A 25,106-nucleotide genomic window follows, 5' to 3' on the forward strand; every position below is an offset into this window, starting at 1 on the left:
CTGCTGTTGATTTATTGATCATTGCTAAATGCATTCATGTAAATACACCATGATCACACAGACAGGTAACTTGCATCCTCAATAACATTACATAGCTGGAATTCCATAGTCACTTTTTTACATTCATTAAGTAAAATTCAGTGTGTTTAACCATTATTTTCTTTTCAGGAATTAAAATCGCAGTATGATTTAGATGAGATATCCAAGTACTATTTTGATGGTCAAGGCAAAGCAGTAAGACCTCTTATAACAGTACTTATGTCTCGTGCCATAAATTATCATCTTCATGGCGAAGCAAGGTATGTGATTAGTGTGAGATAATATAAATAATTCTTTTAGGCTTTCAACTAGGATTTCTGCTCTTTGTTGCGGATCTCTATGCTTAGCTAAAATCACACTTGTTTATAATAAAAGCATTTATTCCAAACACATTGGGAAAACCTCTCATGTGCATTGTGCTTAATTCAAAATATTCTACTGCTGTGTTTGGTAATTGTTGAAAAATTCTAAATAATTGAGTTGGTCTACCAATATTTTCTTAAAGTACTGTCTGGGTTACTTGATCCCAAAATCAGTACATTTTTATCATTTTTTTTCCAGTTGGTATTTTTATAAACTAAGAGAATGTGTTGAATGCTGATTCTCTATCCTTTCCATGGTTTCTATGTTACTGAAAGTTTAGGCTTTAGTCATGTCAATACCTTGAATCTAGGTACTATTTCCTTCCTGCCTGCCAGTCATGCTTACACTGGGAATCGGGTATACTTGCTTCACCTTTTCAGCTACTTTAATTACCTGTAGCCTAGTCAAGAAAGTCTTGATAATGAATACAAGATGAAACTTTCCCATATTGATTTTAATGTAGCCTTTTGCTAGTTAACTGTAAATCTTTTATAATAAATTTATTTATATGTAATCTCAAAACCCCTCTCAGTTTATTAAGTAACTCAGAGCAGAGAATTATAGTTTATAATGTTTGTAGTTAACCTATTATGTTTGCTTTTCTGCAAGGTAGTGTCTTGAGGCTTTTGTTGTTTATGCTTTATTGGTCACCAGATTTTGATAGCTGGTGTGGTGTGATAGTTGGTGTGGCAAATAGGACTTATAGCCTTTCCAGTACAATCATTTGAAATCTCAGTTTAGTACTGTAAATCATTAGAGGATGATTTGATAATTCTATAACAAAACTGATGTTTTATTGATCAGCCAGTGTATTCTGATTCCATTCAGTGATTCATAATTTTTGGCCTAGATTTGTCATTAAGATTTGAATGTAAGCTTTATTTTCTTGAGTGAAGACCTTACCTGTTCAGCATGGGACCTCGGTACAGCTATTGCTGTTGAGGTGTCCTATATGGTATCATCAGAGATGACAGTTAATTTCTAACACTTCATCTCTTGTTAAACCATTTTTGGAAAATTCTTCTTTGAGGATATTAGAAGCTTCCTGAAATCTTGATCGGCTGGACATTATTGCTGGAAATGGTAGTTTACCCTTTCAATATCATTGATACATAAGTGTGATGACCATTGTCAAAAGATAAACTGGACATCCTCCACAAGTTATATTTAGAACAAGAAGCAATACTGCTGCCATTTAGAATTAGTCTTTGGTACTCATTTTGCCAAATGTTAGCCTCAATACTTTGTCATCACATCCCACTACTAGAGTTCTTTTGTTCTCACTAATGAAAAACTGATGAACAGACTCTCTGGCAGTGATACAAATTTTAAGGAGTGACGGTATTACAGCATTACTGAAGAACCATGTACATACAGTGCTATAGCCTTAGTATTTCTGACTTGGTACTCAACTTTTTATATATAAATGCTTTATATTTACATATACTAATGACTTTTAATTTGCTTTATTTCTGTCTTTATTGTATTCTCTGCCCAATTTGCTGTTCTTTTTAAGCATTATGTTATGATGTGTAATTTCAAAGTTAAGCTTGTTTCTGATGGATAATAATAATAATAGTAAAAATAATAAAAATTATTATACATATCCCTGAAAAGGAACCTTGAAATTCTAGATGCTGAAGTAGCTCCAGGACTCATTCAAAAGAACATGCTATTAGAAACAGTGTATGTACATACCTAGTGAGAAAAGTGATGAATTCCTAAGGAGGCAGAATGTAACCCCAACCCCAGTCTGTAAATACCACCCAATCAAATAAATGACTCAGAGATAGAGATAGAGAAAAAATACGATAATGTTTATAAGATATATAAAATTATCATCTGTGGGTAATTCATCCCTGAACCAACCAATTTTGCAACTAGCCCTTTTACCTACACAGAATACAGATGCCTTAGTCTGATAATGAACTCAAATGTGTAATCTGTTACTCATAGATTATCATCCTGACCATTTATTCATTACTGTCATATTTGACAGTTAAGGCATACTAATAGTACAGTAGTAGCAGTGTTAATAATGATGATAATGACTGGTTAAAGCACTCGCCTCATGAGTGAGAAGAGCTGGGTCCATCTTGTGACAGAGGCAATCAGGATTTAGTATTTTGCATCATTGACTTTTCTGGTGAATTATATGGACCTGGTTAAGCTGCTCCTAAGAAGAATGATGTTTATTACAGAAAAAAATATACTTACGTATTCCAGATAACATGGGTGGGTCATACAGTGAAATGGCTGTTGATTTAGAAAAAGATGAGAGGCATACAACACAGTCTTGATTACTTAAAGCATTTAGGGATTATTATTTTTCATATTAGAATACAAATGAGAATGGTCACTTGACTGCTTTGGTATCTTTGTTGTGGTTGCTGGATATCCATCATCATCTGTGTGTATTTATGAATTCTCATCTCTCCTTGATGCTAGAAATGTTCTTTGCAGCAGTGGTGTTTTCAGATTTAATGTACTAGAAGCTTAAAATGCAGAATTCTGTAATCATCAGTAGTTTTATTTTCTGTTCTGGTAATATATATTTTAATGATTGGAAGCAAGTTTCATAGCAAGAATACTGTATGTGAATTACTCTTTAACAAATATTGTAACATTGGCTTTGATGACTTCTTTTTTTTGTGATAGGTACTGATATTAAAGTTAATGAATCCTATTTCTTATTAATTTTGGAATGTTCCAGGTTATATGAATCTCAGCTGCAGATTGCCAAAATTACTGAAATGATACACACAGCATCTTTAGTTCATGATGATGTTATAGATGATGCAGATACTCGACGAGGAAAGCCATCTGTGAATTCCCTGTATGGCCAGAGAAAGGTAATTTTTTATTGATTTATTTTAACCTCAATCACTCAAGATTCCAGGGAATAAAATGATGGAATTCACATTAATCTTCATGTTATGGAAATGAATGGGGAAAGAGAGAAAACAGAATAGGCAAAACCAAAAGAACTGTTATTAAATATTTTTAATGCTCTGTTATTTTATTGACAAGAAAGTAGGAATGATTATAGATGATAATCCATATTCTTATAGCTCTTAAAGAAATCTTAATGTTATGGTATTTAGTGAGACCATAGCAAAAAGAAAAGTGTGTCCATGGACTGTGAAGGCATAAGATTGTATCTGATTTGGATGGGGGTGTAGGAAATTAGAGCAGCCTACTTGTAGTATCTGAAATAATTTGAGATTTGTTCATGCCACTTACCTGACAGATATATATATAGCTGTATTTTCTGAAGTCCGACAGAATTTCAAAACTCGCGGTACACGCAGTGGGCGGCCAGGTGGTAGTACCCATTCCCGCAGATATCAGGAACCATTCCCATTTTCTCTTCATATTTTTTCTGTCGCTGGTCGGTAAACAACTGTTTACAGACCTCTGCTCAGGATTTTTTGGATTTGACTCGCTTTAAGTATCTGATTGGTTTTTGGTATTGAATTGGATGTTGAATTGGCATGCGCGATAGTGGACCGTTTTTTGATTTTGGATTGGCTTTTCTATAAACGTGATGTCTGGATCAAGTGCTGTGAGTTTCAGAGTGTGTGTGAGGACTGATTGTAAGGTGAGGCTACCGAAAGCATCGGTAGACCCCCACACAGTATGTATGAGTTGTAGGGGGCATAATTGTTTGGTGGATAATCGGTGCAATGAATGTGAGAGATTGACCGATGATGATTGGAGAGTATATGAGTCCTATCGCCTTAAATTGGAGCGCGATAGGATCAGGAGGTCTTCCTCCAGGAGTGGTTCTACCAAAGGTAAAGGCTAACATCTCCCTGTATTAACACCTGTAGAGTTTGCAACCCCTAAACCTGTGTTGCCTTCGTGGCTCTGATTTCTGTGCGGGAGAAGCTAATGCTCTCTCTCTTATTTTGGAGTCTCTACGCACTCTGGAGACCAAAGTGAAAGCCTTGGAAACTGGCTCGGTGCAAGTGTGTGATCGTGCCCCTAGTGTTGTGGAGGGGGCGTCAGATCGGCCCCATAATGCCTCTAGGCCTAGACCTCTATCACACTCCCAAGACTCAGGGAGAGGGTATGTCGAAAGCCGCAAGAGGGTTTACGGGGGCTCCCCACCGATCTGGCGTCCCTTCGGCAAGGCCTTGGGGCAAAGTCCCAGGCTGCCAAGGAGCGCGCACGAGCGCGCGTCCTGAAAAGAGTGCTTTTCGTCCTCCGAAGCGTCCTCCCCCCCGCGCAAGGGGTGTGGAGCGCTCGGAGAGACTCTCGTCCTCTGAAAGGACGTTTCGTGTTGAGGACGCTTCACGTCCTGTATCGCCGCTTTCGTCGGAGGATGCGTATGACGCTTTTCCGCCTCAGAAAAGGGGTAAGATCTCCTCCGATGAGGACGCTGGGTTTGCGTGCCACAGGCGCGTCTCCCTGGAAGAACAGGTAGCTTGTAACCTGTGAGAAGGAAGGAAGGTGCGTTCCCCTCGCCCCTCGTCTTCTCGCAGGATCAGTCCTGCTTCCTCTGTTTCGTTCCCTCTCCCAATCGAAGAACATTCTTTTGTCCCTTCAGGAAACCAGCTATATCGACGCTTATGGCTCAGAGGACTCGCCCAGCAGCAGTCGAGCCTAAGCGGAGGAAGGACCTTAGACTGCCCGTCAAGAGGACGAAGCAGTCTCCTTCTCCCCTCTCCTACTTCGTCTCGTTCGCCGATCGCTTCTCCTTCGGCGATTCGCCGCATCTCGTTCGTCCTCTAGAAGGACGTTGCGTCAAGACGCTTTTGAGGAGGACGCTCAGCACGACGTTCGACAGGACGCTCGTCAGGGACGCTCGGCAGGACGCTAGGCAGGACGCTAGGCAGGGCGCTTGGCAGGACGCTTGGCAGGACGTTCGGCAGGACGCTCGACAGGACGTTGTAGGACGCGGCAGGACGTTGGCAAGAGCTAGGCAGGATGGTCGCCGGACGCTCGCAGGACGCTCGGCAGAACTCTGGCAGGACGCTCGGCAGGACGCTCGCAGGCGCTCGGCAGGACGCTTTGGCAGGAAACGCTTGGCAGGACGCTCGCCAGGACGTTCAGGGCGCTTTTCAAGATGCTTTTGGGGACTCCGACCAAGAAGTCGTACCCCAAGACGCTAGTTTACGCGCACAGGCACGTATTCCAGCTAAAATGTCTTCCCTTTCGTGTAAGAAACGTAAGGACGCTTCTCTGGCAAGTGAGGCTGCCTCGGGTGTCGCTAAGGACGCTCGTCCTCGTCAGGACGCTCTACCTGCTTCAAGTGGTAAGCGCCATAAAGAAGACAGCCGAAATAAGGCTTCATCCAGTAAGGATAGGGGTCCTTTGATTAAGTCAAGACCCAACATTAGTACGCCCTCTCCGGACAGGCGGTCTCCTCTTCCGTGTAGAGAAGAAGGAGAGCTGAGTAGTTCGGCTGACTCGGTTGAAGAGGAACCTTCTGCGGCCCCTTCAATATCAGACTATAAAGTTCTCGTTCGGCTGTTGCGTTCTTCTTTCGAGGACAAGTTTCAGCCTGCAGCTCCCAAGTCTCCTCCTTCGCAGTTTTCATCATCTAAGACTGGCAAAACCCCGGAGTTTGTTGAGATGAAAACTTCGCTCTCCACTAAACGTGCGTTTAAGAAACTCCAAGATTGGATGGTACGAAGGAGAGATCAAGGCAAGACGACTTTCGCTTTGCCTCCAGCTAGACTCAGCGGGAAAGGGGTATTGGTATAGAACCAAAGAAGAAGTAGGAGTTCGTATCCCTTCTTCAGCTCAAGGAGATTTCTCCAGCTTGGTGGATTCGCAGAGGAGGTCTCTTTTATCCACTGCTAAAGTGACCTGGACCTCTACGGAGACGGACCATCATTTGAAGGGTCTGCTCCGGACTCTTGAAGTTTTCAACTTCCTTGACTGGTGCTTGGGAGTTCTGGATCTGCAAGCGAGAAGCCCAGAATCTCTCAGTCTGGGGGAGCTGTCCAGCGTGTTAGCATGTATGGACAAAGCCGTCAGGGATGGTTCGGAGGAGATCGTTTCTCATTTTGGAACGGCCTTATTGAGAAGATAGCTTGCTGTGCAATTTCACAGACTCGTTCAGTAACTCCAGCTCAGAAAGCGGATTTGCTTTTTTCTCCTCTTTCGAACCATCTCTTCCCCCAGACTTTAGTAAAGGACCTGACTAACAGTTTGCAAGAGAAGGCAACGCAGAGCCTTTTAGCCCAGTCTACAAGACGTTCGGCAGTACCTTCAACCTCTTCAGCTTCGGTTCGACCGACGAAGAAGGTTAAGCCCTTTCGTGGGGCTCCCCCCTCGAGAGCAGCTCCTCGAGGGAGAGGGTTTTCACGAGGAAGAGCTTCCTTTAAGTCAAAGCCTTCCAAGTGAGAAGCATGTCCTTCAGACACCAGTCGGAGCCAGAACTGAAGTTTTTTGCGGAGCGTGGAGAGAGAGGGACACAGACTCTTGGTCCCTCAAGATCGTGAGCATGGGTACAAGATCCCCTTTTTAGATCTTCCTCCCTCTTTCTACGACTCCCAGAGACCTTTCTCCATCCTATCAGGGAGAGAAGAAGCAAGTATTATTCGATCTCCTTCAACAAATGATCGAGAAAAGAGCGGTGGAACAAGTCGCGGACCTGGGGTCTCCAGGTTTTTACAACAGGATTTTCCTAGTACCGAAGCAGTCGTCAGGTTGGCGTCCAGTTCTAGATGTAAGCAGGCTCAATCTTTTCGTGGAAAAGACCAAATTCACGATGGAGACGCCTCATTCTGTTCCTGGGAGCCTTGAGACCGGGCGACTGGATGGTGTCCTTAGACTTGCAGGACGCGTACTTTCACATCCCCCGATCCACCCTCTTTCAAGAAAGTACTAAGGTTTGTCTTAAGCAAAAAAAGTGTGGCCAGTTCAGCTATGTGTTTCGGCCTGACCACGCTCCAATGGTGTTTCACTGTAGTCATGAAGAACGTGGCGAGGTGCTACACTCTTCGGGGATAAGAGTTTCCCTGTACCTCGACGACTGGCTGATCAGAGCGTCGTCGAGAGAGAAGTGTCTGAAGGACTTGCAGTTCACGTTAGCCCTAGCAAAGTCCCTGGGACTTCTGGTCAACCTCGAAAAGTCGCATCTGACCCCGACACAGTCCATCGTGTATCTGGGGATTCAGATGGATTCAGTGGCTTTTCGAGCGTTTCCGTCCCAGGAACGTCAGCGGCTAGGTTTAGAAAAGATCTCGGCCTTCCTAGGGAAAGAGACTTGCTCGGCGAGGGAATGGATGAGTCTGCTGGGAACCATTTCCTCGCTAGAAAGGTTTGTTTCCTTGGGAAGACTGCACCTCAGGCCTCTCCAATTTTTCCTTGCGGACGAGTGGAAGGCCAAGGACGATCTCAATGCCATATTGAGAATATCTCTTCCGATAAAGAACCATCTAAGATGGTGGTTGGACCCTCAGAAGCTTCAGGAGGGCGGTGTCCCTAAGTCTTCTGAGCCCCGACCTAGTGTTGTTCTCCGACGCTTCCATCACGGGCTGGGGGAGCAAACTAGGAGGGAAGGAAGTGTCAGGCTCCTGGAGAGGGGAACAGGTAGCCTGGCATATAAATGTCAAAGAACTGGCCAGCCAATATTTCATGTCTCTGCAGTTCTTCGAAAGGAGTTTGGAAGAACAAGATTGTTCAGGTAAACTCAGACAATACCACAGCACTCGCTTATTTGAAAAATCAGGGAGGAACACACTCCAGAACTTTGTTTTCCCTGGCGAGAGAGATTCTGCTGTGGGCAAAGAGAAGAAAGGTGACAATCCTGACGAGGTTCATTGCAGGAGTGCAAAACGTCAGGGCAGATCTTCTCAGTCGTCGGGAACAAATCCTACCGACGGTTCACAGAGGTCATGTCTTTCCTTGTAGACTTTCCAAGGACATTGCCCTGGAGGAAAGATCTACTCAAACAGCCTCACTTCGAAAGGTTTCACCAAAACCTCTCCGCTCTGGGTCTGACTGCGTTCAGACTATCGAAAAGTTGGCCAGAGCGAGAGGTTTTTCGAAAGCAGCTGCGAGAGCAATCGCACATGCAAGACGTGCTTCCACAAGAGCTGTTTACCAATCGAAGTGGGCTTCCTTCAGGGCATGGTGTAAAAAGGAGGGAGTTTCCTCTTCCTCGACCTCTGTGAACCAGATAGCTGATTTTCTGCTCTTTCTCAGGAATGTGCAGAAATTAGCGGTCCCTACCATCAAGGGATATAAAAGCATGTTGTCAGCGGTTTTTAGGCACAGAGGCCTTGACCTTTCTGACAACAAGGACATTCATGACCTTTTAAAATCTTTCGAGACTTCGAAGATTCCTCAAATGAGACCTCCGTCATGGAACCTTGACGTGGTTCTTAAGTTCCTTATGTCAAGTCCTTTCGAACCGCTTCAGGCAGCGTCTCTTCGAAACTTGACAAGGAAGGCTCTTTTCCTAACTTCTCTTGCGACGGCTAAGAGAGTTAGTGAGATTCAAGCGTTTAGTAATTTAGTGGAATTCAAAGGAGACAATGCTGTTCTGCTTCTTTTGAACCCAACTTTCTTGGCGAAGAATGAAAATCCTTCGAATCCTTGGCCGAAAACTTTCGAGATCAAGGGTATGTCAAGTCTGGTGGCCAAGAACCAGAGAGAGTCCTGTGCCCGGTCAGGGCTCTCAAGTTCTATGTACATAGAACAAAAGAGGTAAGAGGTCCCTCAGGTAATCTCTGGTGCTCTGTGAAGAGACCAGAGTTACCTTTATCGAAGAATGCTGTTGCTTTCTTTCTAAGGGACGTCATTAAGGAGGCTCATTCATCTTTCCAGAAGACTGATTTGAGCCTCTTACGAGTGAAAGCTCACGAAGTTCGAGCTGTCGCTACCTCTCTTGCCTTCCAAAAGAACATGTCAATCAAGGACATTCTTGATTGCACCTTTTGGGAGGGAGTAACTCCGTCTTCGCCTCAACATTACCTAAGGGAAATGTGAGAACGATTTATGACGATTGTAATTCACTGGGCCATACGTTTCTGCGGACACAGTCTTGGGGTCCGGAAGTAGCTCTTTCCCTATCCCTTAGTTAGGCTTTAGGTTAGTTTTGTTGTTGTGTTTTTAGGTTGTGGTGAGTCTTATGTGAAGATCTCCCATCCTTTAGTTAGTTTTAAGGGGTTTTTTGAATAGTTGGTCAGGTGGTGGTCAGTTGCTTCGTTGCCTCATATGTATGGCCTCGATGGTCTTGTCACGTTGAGGTCTCGTACCGTTGACAGATCATCCAGAGCGCACCAGCACTACAGGTCTCCACCTGGCTGGCAACTCTGATTTAAGCAAAAGCAGCCTTAAGTGACAGTAATCACATAGTCTACTTTGCAAACAGGTGAGGAACCAAGATGTATATCATCTACTTAATTTAAGTTTCCTAAAAAATCCTATTCTGTCTCTTCCCAGCATCCGAAGGTGGGATTCAGCTATAGAATAATATCTGTTTTTTTTTCCAGGTAAGTGGCATGAACAAAATGTTATTGTTATTATACAATTAAGTTTGTTCATACTTACCTGGCAGATATATAATTAAATTGCCCGCCCTCCTCCCCTCAGGAGACAGTGGCATTAATAAATATGAATAGAAAATGGGAATGGTTCCTGATATCCGCCTCCCAGCGGCGGGAATGGGTACTACCACCTGGCCGCCCACTGCGTGTGCCGCGAGTTTTGAAATTCTGTCGGACTTCAGAAAATACAGCTATATATATATCTGCCAGGTAAGTATGAACAAACTTAATTGTATAATAACAATAACATATTTGTGAAAATATTAGTAAGTTATTCTAAGGATTGATTGAAACTGAGTATAACAGCAAATAACAAAAAGCAAAAGTGAAATGGGAATGTTTGAGAGAGAGAATGTCTGTACATGAGTAAGGAATGGAATAAATGTTTTCCTGGATGATTATACTCAAAGGTAAGTGATAAATGAGACAGCTTAGCTGAAGTTTCAGAATGTAAGGAGTGATTGGGATTGGAGAGTGTTGTGGACATATTCTGGAAAATGTTGTCAAAAGAGAGAGTTTTTACATATATGTACTCTACTAGGGAAAGTGATGATGAAGATAATCTTTTTAGATTGTGTAATGAAATATATTTTGAGTGATTGATGTAATAGTGTGTGTTATGAAATATAATGTGAGTGATTGATGTAATAGAGAGAGAAGTACAGGCAGTCCTCAGTTGGGGGGGGGGGGGGGGGGGGGGGGGGGTTCCTGTTTTTCTGTGGGGTGCTGATAAGCGAAGACCGCCATTAACTGAAACTTGGCAATTTGTGGTGCTTATGGCACCAAGTTTCAGTTAATGGCACCGATAACCGGTTATTGGCACCTGTGCTAGGTATGTTATGGCGCCATAATTCTTCATCAGCACCTTATGGCATCGATAACCGAAACTCGGCCTGTTATGGCGCCATAAATCGCTTATTTTATGGCGTTAGACAAGCACCATAAAAACATAAAACCAGATCGCCATTAACTGAGTCTGCTATAACCGGGGACTGCATATAGATGAAGGTACATCTATGCATTAGTCAATTGATGGGAAAATGATAATAGGAAGTAATAATTGTCAAAAGAAAGACTTCAAAATGAAGCCATGAATATAATTAAGATAGTTAAGTTGGAAAACTGGGAATCGCATATAAAAAGAATAGGTTTCAAAAATAGGCCAGTTTGAAAATGAGAAAAAATTATAAAAATAATAGGTTTTAAAAATAAGCCACATTTATAGAACTGAAGTGAAAGAGTTTTAGGAATGTGCAAAACTTAGGGATAGGATTTTACTGTAGTCTGTCAGGATTGCTTGTGGATATTGACTCTTGGAAAGTATGAATAAAGGAATGTGTGGTTGGATTGAAGGTCTAAAGAAGAAAGTGAAGTTGCATTTCCAAAGGCAAAATTGTGTTTTGATGTGCGCAAGAACATCTAATGGCTATGATAGTCTGCACTAAGCAGGTTAATGGTTATTTTAGAATAGCGGCAAAGTGAGAAAGGAGGGTAAAAATGAATATTTAAAAGTGAATATCAGCAAAAAACAGAGATGGTTTGGGAGGGCAATAAGAATGCGAGAAGAGTAATTGAGTCACGAAAGTAGTATCTATTGAAGTAGCAGAATGAAAACAAGAAAATCATATCAACAGGACATAGATATTATTATTATTAATAGGGTTTAGTTTTTCCAGACCTCCGAGTCTCAATTGACATAGATAAAGATCCTGACATGACCATATGGCAGTGCAGGCAAAAATTACCATACTTAGGAAAGAAAAGAGAGGAGAGAACCTATTAGGTATATATCTACCCCAGAAAGGTAGAAAACCTGGATGAAAAGGTTAAAGAGGATCGTGCATTTAATCTGAGGAAATAAATATGTCTTTGGAGGAGAGAGTAAATGATTTGAAAAAAGTTAGTGACCAAATGGATCTAATAAAAAAAATGTAAATTAAGATGTTATTTCTGCAGAAATGCAGCCATGTTTTATTATTATTATTTATTATTATTATTTTTATTTATTTTTTTTTTTCTCTAGAAAATGAACATAAATTTCAAAGTTCACTAAAGTTGTAGAATAATTTGGTATTGAAGAGTGTAAATTCATTGTCACTCAAGAAATGGAAGTGTATGATATGTAATAGCCAGCAAATTGTCCATTTAGTTTCATTGTGAAAATTGATAAATATGTTTATGGAAGTTTTGTATTTAATCCCCCCCTTTCAAAATTCTTGCACGTGGGTTTGCTTCGCTAATATTGTAAGGGAAATATGGTTTTACTTGAGAAAGTAAGATAAGATACAGTTGATCAGGGAAGACCTGTGGCTTAAGAGCAGACAGGGAAAAGTCTGGAGTAAACATTTGTTTTGAAAACTTTTGTGAGAATTTTGATGGTAAAATAAATAAGCTGTATGATTATATAGTAGAAAATATCAAGGTTGTTGACAGAAATTGTAAAGTTTTAATTTGATGTTGCTCTAAACAACTTAATGATTTACTTATGATTGAAATTTTTTTAAAGGTAATACATATTTGGAGATAAGTTTCACAGAAAACACCGTTTGATACTGAAACTGCGATTGCTGAACCTCGATCTAGCGGAGGTCTACTGTATAATAAATGCTAATTTGTGACCTTGAGTAACTTCATGGAAGTTTTTATTTCAGCCCAGTAAGTTATAGAACAAGTATTTTAGTTAAATTCTTTAACATCAGACACTGATTTCTTTTTATTCCACGTCAGAAAGTTTTTATTGTTGCAAGGTCACTGTACTGCTTCTTCATATCCTGTATATGTGGCAGTGAAGTAATGTATGTAATGTAGTAATGTATACGGATTATGTTTCCTTGTAGGCAGTGATGGCTGGTGATTATATTTTATCAGTGGCTTCAGCAATGCTGGCAAGAGTTCGAAATGAAGAAGTTATTGTTATACTTTCAAAGGTAAGTAAATATTTCTTCTTTGGGTACAGTTTTTATCCACTGAATATCTAACAAAGGCTTAGGTATTTTAAGTTTTATTCATAGTGAGGATTTGAGAATGTCACGGAAATAGTTTGCTGAAAAGGAAAGTCCATATCCTTAATACTGAAAATTTTGAATTCAAGAATTCAGTTTTTTTTTTTTTTTGTCCAGCTTTCATAACTAGATTGTGGTAACATAGTTCATTTGTCAACATTACTGTGACTCTCAAAGAACAGCGAAGTGGTAATGTATAAATTTAGCGTAATTTCTGACCATGCAAGTAACTACCAGTGGTAATTGATCTTTAGTACAAAAGTACCTAAGATGTACTACTGTTTTTAGAAACACTACAACCGTAGCTTTCCTGTGTCAGTTCATATAAATTCCATATTCATGTATTTTACAAAGTGAAAGAATTATTTTAGAAATAACTACATCTGTAACAAAGCTTGCTTGGATAGGAAAGCCATATAAGTATTTTGAGGGTTTTTTGTATTATGAATGCCATTGTTGTATAATTAATAAATTTATTTTGTGATCTTGTGACTCTTAATTTTTACTTGTGTTTTACAGGTTCTTGCAGATTTAGTACAAGGAGAATTTATGCAGCTTGGTTCAAAAGAGAATGAAAATGAGAGGTTTGCACATTATTTGAAAAAGTCATTCAAGAAAACAGCATCATTGTTTGCGTATAGCTGTAAATCGGTATGTTCTAATTTCTTTCTTTCTATAGAACATGGAACCAAATTTTCTGGATATACTGTGGACATTTTTCATACTTAAAAAGTTATTAAACATAAGGTGGTATTGTTTGTACCATAGCTCTCAATTTGGGAGTAGTTGTGGGAATAGTTTTTTTACATAATTGATGATCTTTTTGTGTTTATTATGTGTTAGTGTTGTGTGTTCTGTGAATTACAAACTATTTCCTTGAGTAAATAATTGACTAGGTGAATTTTCAAATTAGTCTAGTATTATTTTTACCTTACTGTTTTATATTCATGAAATTTTCATTATTTCAAGCCTTCCAACTTCATGCTATATTAGTTATGTATGTCAATAGCATGCATCATTTGCTTTTCATTCACATTCACCAAATAAGTACCAGTAGGGGATACCACAAGTTCTTTGCAGCGTCCTTTCATTTGTAGCTGGATTAATTTTTGCATTTTCCATTTCATTCCCTTTGGTCTCTTCCTACTTAGATTTCTAGATATCTTTCTTCAATTTTTAACTCCTGTGGGAATCTAGAAATATGGCAATTGGTTTATTTAAACTCACTTGTAATAAACTCCTTGAACATTATGCAAAACTTCTGCTAGTACTTCCATGCCTCACCTATTGCTCAATTTACTCGTTCCTCCAACTATCACTTAGGGTTAAGGTACAAAAAGATTCTCTGAACTTGGAGGCCATGATTAATCTGTTTGGCTCCAAGGTTAGGGAAAAGTCCCCCTATCTTAGTTTGATTGCTTGGTCTGTGAATCTGGGTACCAGAAGGGAATTTAGAAATGACATTATACCATGAAAAACATGAAGGAAGCAACAAGAACAAAATCATTGGATAAGGTGATATAGTGGCCATCGTGACAAGGTGGATAACATCCTGTCATTGGTAATTTCAAAAAAGCTAGAACCAAAGTCATTCCTTAAGTTCCCTTACATCTTAGATGTCTTCATATTATGTAGTCATGGTATACTTAATAAGGTATACAGGTAAACTTCATTTCTCTCATTGTAATTTGTAGGTTACTTAAGCTTGCCTTTTCTCCATAGGGGTGTACTACTTTAAGGGTGTATAGCCCAACACGTTGTAGATAACACCCTGTAGATTATAGGTCCTTTAAGGTCTTTGCAGCTTCCCTCTAGTACTCTGCTGCTTTCATTGAGTTTTTCCCACTTAGCTATTGAACTACAGTGCTGCACTTTAATTTTCCTTCAGTATTTACCTGAGGGTAACTTCCATGGAAATTTAGGAATGTGACTTTGTCATTTTGTTGAATTATCTTTAAATAATCTCCTTAGTCATCTTTTACATTCATCATCTTGCATTGCAAAACTATTGCTTATCCCTTTCCCTGTTAATTACATTTAGCATGGTCATGAGAAATGGTGAATAAACTGTATATTCATGTGAAAATTTTTTAAAACTGATTAAAAGAGCCAGCTCATGACATGGATACTCAAATATTTGGTTATTAGTATTTGCAGTTGCTAGACTCTTAGACCCCATTGAACACTATGGAAGTTTTTAAAGTTTTTTTATGTATACTCCTACGTCTTAAAGGTTAAGGGATTCTTAGTTTTATCAGCTGTACACATCAGAGTACGTACTCATAATTTCTCAAATAAACACATCAGAGTACTGTATTTTCTATTCTGTTTCTTCTAGTTTTTGCATAACTCCACTCTGTATAGTACATTTTCACCATACAAGTTTTAATGATGAGAGAAGAGAAGCTGGTGAAAACTTTCAATGGATAGCTTACCTAGAGAGGGCTGATGATGAGGCACTAATTGAGAAGATGGGAGAACAGGGGTAGTAGCAGTGGTAGAGCAAGTTGAAATGTAGGGTAGTGGTAATAAGAAATTTAAGCAAGACTTAGAAACTTCTGCTATTTACATCACAGATGACACTTCTGTTTCATCACAACTCCATCATACATATAGTGTCCATATTTGTGGTCTCATATATTTCTAGACAAACACTGTATATTATGTGTTTCAGACAGAAGGATTAGTGAAACCTGATCAAGCACTTTTTACATGATTAACGGGAACTGATGTTGGAGTTAAGGTACAAAAATTCAGCAAATAAAAAAATTAAAAGAAATTCGACTGTCTGTAGAGAAGAGTGATTGAAAAATATAAAATTGAAAAAAAGCACTTCAAAAATAAGCAGGTGATAATTAAGGAAGCTGTCAAGCACACAACTTGTAAATAGCAAAGGTTACAGACTTCCAAGAAAATGAGGAAAAGTTGATAGCTAGCTGGTATAATTGGGTATTGATGAATAAAATTATGAGTATGAACAACATTGTTGGGAAATTCTGGTAGAGCAGGTGATGTCACTTAAACAGTCACACAAACTCAGTGTAGAGTAATTAACTATACCTAGCAGAAGATCAACTCTGCTCATGAGTAAAGTGTTATGTTCCTTTTCCATTTGGTTAAACAGATGGTGTGTGAGCCTAAGGACTTTTAAGGCTATGAGCATAGGCAGTATGTGATTGATGAGTTTCTGTGAAATTTAGTTTTATGTTTCAAAAGCTCAATTTCTAAGAACAAAAATGTGAGAATTTGGCAGAGGAAGTAGAGAAAAATTTCTTTTTAAAACAAGAACCTAGAATTTTAAGATTTACACTGTTGTCATCTTGGCTTCAGGATATCCTCATAATTAAAGATAAAACTACATTATTGTAAAAAGGTTATTATATATATTTATTTGATTTAAAAACCAGGTATGGATAGAAGTTTGGAAAATGAAGAATGGGAAGTATGAAGTATAAAGTAAGGAAACTCATTAGAGCCCTAAAAGGTACAAATCTGAAGGGCCTAACAAAGCACATGAGGAGAGGATGACCATAGGAAATTCACAAGTATTCTATGATATATAAGTGGCTGAAATGAGAACATCATCAGTACAGTAACGAAAGGAGAAACACCAGATGAATAGGAATTGTAAACTGCTGTAAAATAGTCTATATAAAGCCTTTTTGGTCTTGGGCCCAGCAGTTAATGCCTCCGTGTTTACTTTTGATTTTACTAATTTTGTTCATTAGTTTGTATCTGAATAATTACCGGTAGTTTTATTCAGCATAATAACATTCATGTCCATCCACTCCACAATTTTTGTATTTTTGGTAAACTATGTTTAAGGAAATGTGTCTAACCATCAAAGCTTGAGGATTGCAGTTAACAGTTGCAATAATCATTTCTTTAGAAACAATGTTCAAGCATTGGAGTAAAGGGTTATAGGTTTGGTAGAGTCCAAAAACAATTGTAATTGTGACCCTCTCACTGATTAATTGCTTTTTGTCTAAATAAAAGCTAACTTCCTTTAATGTTGAATTACTAAACGGTGTTTAAATGTTTACTCCATAGATATAGGTATTGAAAGTTTTGTCTTTGATTTTGGACAGAATTTTACTTGAGTTTTCAATTGCAGGTGGCAGTTTTATCTGGAGCAGATGAAAAATTGCAGGAGATAGCTTTCCAGTATGGGCGTAATGTTGGTATAACTTTACAGCTTGTTGATGACTTATTAGATTTTGTTTCATCGGCTAGTGTCTTGGGTAAACCGGCTGCTGCAGATTTGAAGCATGGAATTTCTACGGCACCTGTTCTCTTTGCTTGTGAAAAGGTATCTCAGACCATTTCTTTTTTTTAGCTTAGCTTTTCTTGTGGTACAGGTTAGAAATTATGTGCTATATTAAGAGTGTTTTGGCTTAAAACAAAATGTGTACCATGTTTATGTAGCTCTTGTAAAAGCATCATGCCCATTCAACTCTTGGCTGTCAGCCCACTGAATTTAAGTCTTTACTGAACCATAATAAGACCCGTAAAAAAAATTAACGTATTTGAATAAAACTATAAGAAAAGTCAAGCACTTCTGATCATTGATTTTTCTGTGATAAAAAGCTTTGTATAATGGTTAGTCGTCCCTCCTAAAATTAGAACTACGTACATTAAATACTTTGGAAGGTGTTTTGCCATTGATTAGTTCGCTAGAATGGTGGTCAGTGCATGCCCAGGTGTCTAGCATTTGTGTAGATAATTTGTCAAGAGCCATCCAATATGCTTCTAGCTAAAGAAGAATTTTTGAACACTGCTATTGATGAAATTTTATTATGGTATTGAAAATAATCTATATGAACATTATATGGCTAGAAAGTTTCTTTGGTTGTGAATAATCAACAATTATATTTTTCTCAGTTTCCAGAGTTGAATCCCATGATAATGAGAAGATTCCAAGAGCCAGGGGATGTAGAGAGAGCACTTGAGTTTGTTCACAAGAGTGATGGTCTGGAGCAGACTCATTTTCTAGCTCGTCAGCATTGCCAGGAATGTGTTAGGATCATAAAATCTCTAACTCCATCAGTTGAACAGAAAGCTCTAATAAGTATAACAGACAAAGTTCTTAACCGTGTAAAATAGCACAGAATATACACAATGCATGCTGCAAATTGTAATTACCTTGAAATGGAGCAGCTTATGGACTCAGGATTATCAACATCCCAGATATGTTCTGGTGTACATTGGTGCTTCGAGATTGTTGTAGTTTATTAGAATTTTTGAGAGATGTTTAGCTAAGTTACATCAGATGTATTTATATGAAAGGCGTAAAATATTTTACTTAAATCTTAAGGTGGCAGTATATCCTTGCTGCCACCAGTTATCATGACCAAGGTGTAATTATTTTGTATGTGGTCACTAAAATGTTTAAATTACAACATCCCCCGTCTTCAATGAGGCATTTAGGGTGATATGCATTGCTCTTTATATTAATTTTTAATCCCAGCTACAGTCACCATCATGAATATGGTTAAGAGAAGCACAACATTTATCACAAAAAATTATTGTAGAATACTTTTTAAAAGAGCTTTATAGTTTGAGGTTACAATTTTATTTATTCATAAGTATTAATTATGTATAACCAAACCAAATGCCAATTTTACCATGCATTCAATTGGAGATTTGTTTAGTTATAACACATTTTTTATATGCTGTAGCAACAAAGTCCAGTGACAGTTTTATTTGGCCCAATTGAAATTTTATTTCTTGATAGTTAGTGAAAGGCCTAATGTTATATTCGCATTGCTGCTAGACTTTTAAAAGATAATGAACATGAGTTTCAAAATCCCACAAGGCATATTTATTGCTTTAATGGATTGAAATAGTACTTTAAACAGTTTTATAGAGGTTCCAAAATGATTTGCAGGTATGTTTTGAGAAACAGACAAAAGGAATTGTGCTTGTGATACGCAGTTTTGTGATAGACATTTGTTTTAATGAAATTATAAAATTTTTTGCTCATAGGTTGTATTCTAATTCATTTCATTTTGGGTACATGTGTACTATCCTGACTCAAACCTGTGCTAGTAGAACCAATGCAAATGGAGCATTAAAAGCTTGCCAAGTTCTGAACCACTGAAATGCAATACTGTTGAAATTCAGTACAGCTACATGAAAATGACTGGCTTACAGACATACAGTGAAATGTAAAGCAAAAGAACAGGTACTGTAGACCAACTTCAAGTCCTTTTTTATTGAGGTTATAGATAATTACATATTTAATTACTGCTTAGGACATTGGTCAGTCTTGTGAAAGTTAAGAATGTTAAAACTGGTGGTTAAACTGCATATTTTATAGGTATAACTGCTTAGGATAACCAAAAAACACTGGACAATATCCAAGTTCCCCAATTTCAATATCCATGCACTGGGATTTAAACCTAGGGCCATCGATATTTTAATTAATTTATTTATTTAGTATAATATTGCTAAGAAACTAACATGTAATCCATTTCTTTTTAAAAAGTCAGTGGTCCAAGATAAGTTCAAATTTGAGATGTGTCAGACTTCTGTTTTTAAAGGCAGGATCTGATTCCTTTTACGCACTCAATTTGGAGGCAATTAAATTTTATTGCAGCTGGACATAAGAATTGGTTAAGGACTTCTTTATTTTCAGAACACTGAACCTGCTATAACAAATATATTAGAAATAAGTTTTATTTTTAATAAATACTGATCTTGTAAATGGCTATGGATGGATTTTGATACTTTTATTGTTTTCTCAATTTCTGATCTTATGTTGTGTTGTGTAAATTTGATCCATATGTTAACACTTATTGTGAATTTTCTTTTTAAATTTGGCATTTGGGTATTATTACATATAGATATACACAGTACAGTATTCTGAAATAACGATGCTCTATGTATATACAGAATATTTTTTCAGATGTTTAATATTTTTAATTATTGTTGTATGTATATCATAAATAATACTTAGTTTCTGTAGTACGAAAATCATGATGGAAATAAGTGTGATACAGTATGGGATGAAATTATACCTTTCAGTATATTTTTGAGGCATGGTCGCAATTACAGTACACTCCCTATATGTCAAGAGATACCATGGAAACCTGTAATGAGTTAAAATGGGGTTTGTTTCATGATATTAGCACGAATACTTTATTAATTCCAACTAGCACGAATACTTTATTAATTCCAACTACAGTTTTATTTTTATAATTTCTCAGCATAAACCTTTAACTGCCTTGTTACCCCTCCAAAGAAAGAAAGAGGTATTTTTTCGGGTCCTGTGAAGACTTGTGATTATGATTAAATAAGAAAATGTGTATAAACTTGTTTTAGGACATGAATGTTTGAAGGGTACCCATTGATTCATACTGGGATATGATTCAAATAGAATTTATAATGTAACATTATGCTGTTTAGATACTGTAAATAAATTTTATAAATTTTGTGAATACAGATTCCTCCTGTGATATTTTAAGTGGCCTTTAATGGTTATTTTTCTTTGATTTTAGAGTAATCAGGAGGGACCATGAGTTTCAACTCGTTGCAAAATAAAATGTTCAGAATTGTTAGTTTTCAATTCTATATTTTATATATAACCTATTTCTATTCTACATACTTCCATGCTGGTAATTCTGGAAAATGCCTTCAAAGTGTGAAAATAACTACATACAATACATAGTTGTTTTTGGTATTTTGTCCATTTTGGTAAGAAAAGGACTTGTGATTAAAATATTCATCTGGTAATGCTATTTGAAAGATTGTGTAGGCAGTCCATGGTTATCGGCAAGGGTTCTGTTCCCAGGGGTGTGTCAATAAGTGAAAACTGCCATTATCTGAAACTGTGATTTATGGCGCTGATAACCGATTATCGGTGCCATTAGCACCCTTATGGCACACCATAAGCAGCCCGGAACTTGGCCTGTTATGGCGCCATAACTTGCTGATTTTATGGCGCTAGCAAGCCCCATAAAACTGGGTCACCGATAACCAGGGACTGCCTGTACTTTGTACAATGGAGCTTCAAATGATAAATGAACTGAAAGGACCCATTTTGCCACCATAAACAGGTATTTTTCTTCCTTTAGGGGTTTGACATTATGTATATAGCAATTACTTACCTAAATAATAACTATTTCATAAGTAGGTATTATCATTTAAAAAACTGTCCTATAGGAACGTGTGATGCCATTATTGACGTATAAGCTTGTGAATAAGTCCATCACATATATCATGTTCATCTGTAATGAAATTTAGCATGGTATCATTTATGACCGAGAAAAAACTATGTAACAACTTAATTTTCAACATTAAGTTTACAGTATTGTATCATATGAAAATGAAAGTGATTTTTTGGGATAAATTTACTATAATGCTTTTTTCAAGCTGTGGCATAATTTAAGGAACATAATCAACATAAAATTTTTTAAATAGGTAAATCAGTTCTAAATACCCAAAAATCACACAAATGGTTCTGTTTGCATGACTGAGCCAGAAGATAGATATTTGGCTAACCAAAGCTTAAATTGCTTTCTTCTTCTTCCCAGCTTTATCCCTATTCGGAGTTGCCGTTTTTAACGAGTCTCCTCCATCTACCTCTATCCTGTGGCATTTCCTCCCATACTCCCTTCTCCCTCATATAATCTCTAATGCAATCTCTCTACCTGGTCTTAGGTCTTCCTCTCCTTCGTGTTCCATCCACCTCCACGTCCATCACTTCTCTTGCCATGTGTTGCATTACCATTTATAAATCTTGATTCATGAATTTTTAAGAAACCAGAACGTTTTCTTACCATTTACAGGAAAGTTTCTTAAAAACTTGGTTGTCCGTTTGTGGGTGGATTTTTTTTTTTTTTTAAGGAAATTACCAATACCAATGGTGGAGCCTCATGGCTGGGATCAAATAATTAGGCTTCAAGGGGATATGATTGTAACTTTGGGAATTAGGTACCTTTTTGGGGTTAGGATTGCTCAGCCTTTGAATGTTCTCATTGAACGTGTAATGGACAAGAAAATTTCCACATAGGAGAAAATTGCCAAAGTATTTTTATTTGTACCATCAATGATATTAGCCTTTATTTTTGATATATCAGACTGATGTGATGAACACAATTTTTCTTAGGAGGTGTAATCACAAACAGACAATTTCATAACCAAAGGAATTTGTCATAAGCATATTTGTGTATAGTACTATCAGTACCAGAGCCAACACAATAAATTCATAACTGCTTTATCTCCTGATTTTTGGCAAAAAAAGTTTATTTCACTCCCGAATTTAGATATGGGTATTTAGTGAACAACATACTTTAAAAATATGAAATTAAGAGTGTGTTAACTGTATTATTAACACATTGAATGTCACCGGTAGATTCCATGTGTCTAAGGAAATTAAAATTGGGTAAACTTTTTAGTTAACAAATCTATACGAGGAGGTTTCAGAAACAGCAACTTGAAGCAGGGCATTTTCATTAGATAAGTGTAACGTGACTAAATTTCACATTTATAATTAGCTTCCAGATATCAAAGTATGGGGTTTGTATCCTAAACTTTGAAACCTGTTGATAATGAAACATTAAATGTGTGAAAGTGGTAGTGCCCCATTACAGCTCTGTTCTGTAAAGCATGTGGAGTGATGCAAAATCAGTGTGTGGTTATATGCCACCACTGTAATCTGTAACAGCTAGTAAGTGGGGCCAGTTTCTTATGATACTTATATTGTGCAATGAAATGCAAGTATTCATATAAATGAATACCATAATTAAGATTGACAAGCATATTACAATTCTGAGAGACTATAAAACATTAGTCCTCTTATCTGAAGATACCTGTGCATGCAATATAGTATACATTTTTTTTTACATAAGGCTTAAAAATGATGTGGTGTCTATAACAAAATTATCAGTACCCTCCTCCATTTCACATTTTGTTGAAAAAAGCCGTTTATTCATTGAGGTCTTGTTTTATCAGTGTGTCATAACTTAGTTTTTTTTTTTTTTTCAGGGAGGGAAAATGGCACAGAAAATTCCACAAAAAAACACTTATCTCAAAACTGCTGTGACATGCTTTATAGACTTTAAACCCCCTTCCACACGAGGGGCAAAGACACGACGGGCACTCTGATTTGCCCGTAATTCTCTCGCTTTTTAACAGTGTTACCAGATCAAACCGTCCAAGGGAGGCAGTAGTCACAGTCAGGCTAACCTATGACTTGGACCACACTCGTGATCGCGATCCACTCACAAGATTGGTAACAGTGTCTGCCCGCCGTGCATTTACCCCTCGTGTGGAAGGGGCTTTAGGAATTATTTTTCCAATCAACTTCACATCAATTCATCATTTTTAAAGACAAAAAGATGCATGGACAGAGAGCATCAGAATTATTTTTGGAAAATTAAAGAAATTGTACAGTAAAGCACTCCCCATCCCTTAACGTAATAACCGATTCTCTCTCTCTCTCTCTCTCTCTCTCTCTCTCTCTCTCTCTCTCTCTCTCTCTCTCTCTCTCTCTACTACTACTACTACTACTACTTATTAACAAATTGCAATTGCAGAGTACAGGTAACTGTTCAGCTAACAGGAAATCTGAAGATTGTATTTTGAATACAGAAACCATGAATATTTTGAGTCTTATCAAGGATCACTTTCAAGGTGAGGTGTTACTCCACCTTAAAGCAGACAGGTTGTGGTTGCTTCTCGGCTTGCTTCAGGTGAAAAGGGAACTAAGCCAAAGAATAGGCCTATGTCTGATTTTGCGCACACACGTACATTCTCTCTTAGGTGGTTTCATATCTATGCTTTAATATCCCAAAGATATTACTGTTTTTATTTTAGTCTATATCTGTTGTTCTCTCAGTTTTTGTTTTCTTGATCTTATTTTTCTTTATGATGTAAATATTTTTTGACTGCATAAATGTGTACCATTAAAAAGGGATAAGGATGTACTTCTATGCTAAGCGCCATTGATCTAATGAAAGTATTATTTTCCATATGTTTTTCTATCATCATCATCATCATCAATTATCATTTATCATCATTTATTATTATTATTTATTATTATTATTGTTTATTTTTTTTTAATTTTTTTTTATTATTTTTTTATTTTTTTGCTCTATCACAGTCCTCCAATTCGACTGGGTGGTATTTATAGTGTGGGGTTCCGGGTTGCATCCTGCCTCCTTAGGAATCCATCACTTTTCTTACTATGTGTGCCGTTTCTAGGATCACACTCTTCTGCATGAGTCCTGGAGCTACTTCAGCCTCTAGTTTTTCTAGATTCCTTTTCAGGGATCTTGGGATCGTGCCTAGTGCTCCTATGATTATGGGTACGATTTCCACTGGCATATCCCATATCCTTCTTATTTCTATTTTCAGATCTTGATACTTATCCATTTTTTCCCCTCTCTTTCTCTTCAACTCTGGTGTCCCATGGTATTGCGACATCAATGAGTGATACTTTCTTCTTGACTTTGTCAATCAACGTCACGTCTGGTCTGTTTGCACGTATCACCCTATCTGTTCTGATACCATAGTCCCAGAGGATCTTTGCGTGATCGTTTTCTATCACTCCTTCAGGTTGGTGCTCGTACCACTTATTACTGCAAGGTAGCTGATGTTTCTTGCACAGGCTCCAGTGGAGGGCTTTTGCCACTGAATCATGCATCTTTTTGTACTGGTTCTGTGCAAGTGCCGGGCATTCACTTGCTATGTGGTTTATGGTTTCATTTTTCGTATTGCACTTCCTACATATGTTTATTATTATTATGTTTATTATTATTATATTTATTATTATTATTATATTTATTATTATTATTTATTATTATTATTATTATTTATTATTAATATTATTATTTATTATTATTATTTCTGGGCTCAGCCGGGGTCATTCTGTGAAATGGTTCCTTTAGCACTCATTTCTAAGGTATAAGTATTGCTACAAATACCAGAGAAAAAAGCTACATGGTAGTGCCAGAGTATTCTGGCTCGCTCACCTTTATTCAAGGTGTCGGTATGGTATCTGGGGCGAGTGACACCACTACCATAGGTCCCTTGCCATGTAGTCTCTTCCTTCCTCAATATCCCTCGTCTACAGAGGAGCCGATCTAAGCCCCCGCTACCCGCTACTACTACAGCTAGCGCCTTTGTTTACATTCCTTTCGATAGCACTGTTTACACTGCACGCGTTCTTTCTTTGTGCTGTGTTTTTCCG

At 37.8% G+C, this 25,106-nt stretch overlaps 1 protein-coding gene across 3 annotated transcripts in view; it reads left to right on the top strand.

Annotated features, from left to right (window-relative positions):
* LOC135219399 (all trans-polyprenyl-diphosphate synthase PDSS1-like) overlaps positions 1-20,480 on the top strand; it is a 64,855-nt gene extending 44,375 nt beyond the window's left edge. For all 3 annotated transcript variants that reach the window (XM_064256146.1, XM_064256145.1, XM_064256147.1), the window contains 6 exons: positions 169-299; positions 3,116-3,254; positions 12,749-12,838; positions 13,433-13,564; positions 17,028-17,222; positions 17,795-20,480. In XM_064256146.1, coding sequence (XP_064112216.1) covers positions 169-299; positions 3,116-3,254; positions 12,749-12,838; positions 13,433-13,564; positions 17,028-17,222; positions 17,795-18,016 — 909 coding nt within the window. In that variant the 3' untranslated portion in view covers positions 18,017-20,480. The remainder of the gene's footprint in view (positions 1-168; positions 300-3,115; positions 3,255-12,748; positions 12,839-13,432; positions 13,565-17,027; positions 17,223-17,794) is intronic.
* Positions 20,481-25,106: the final 4,626 nt, after the last annotated feature.

The sequence above is a fragment of the Macrobrachium nipponense genome, chromosome 1 (genome assembly GCF_015104395.2).
Source record: "Macrobrachium nipponense isolate FS-2020 chromosome 1, ASM1510439v2, whole genome shotgun sequence".
Classification (NCBI taxonomy): Eukaryota; Metazoa; Arthropoda; class Malacostraca; order Decapoda; family Palaemonidae; genus Macrobrachium; species Macrobrachium nipponense.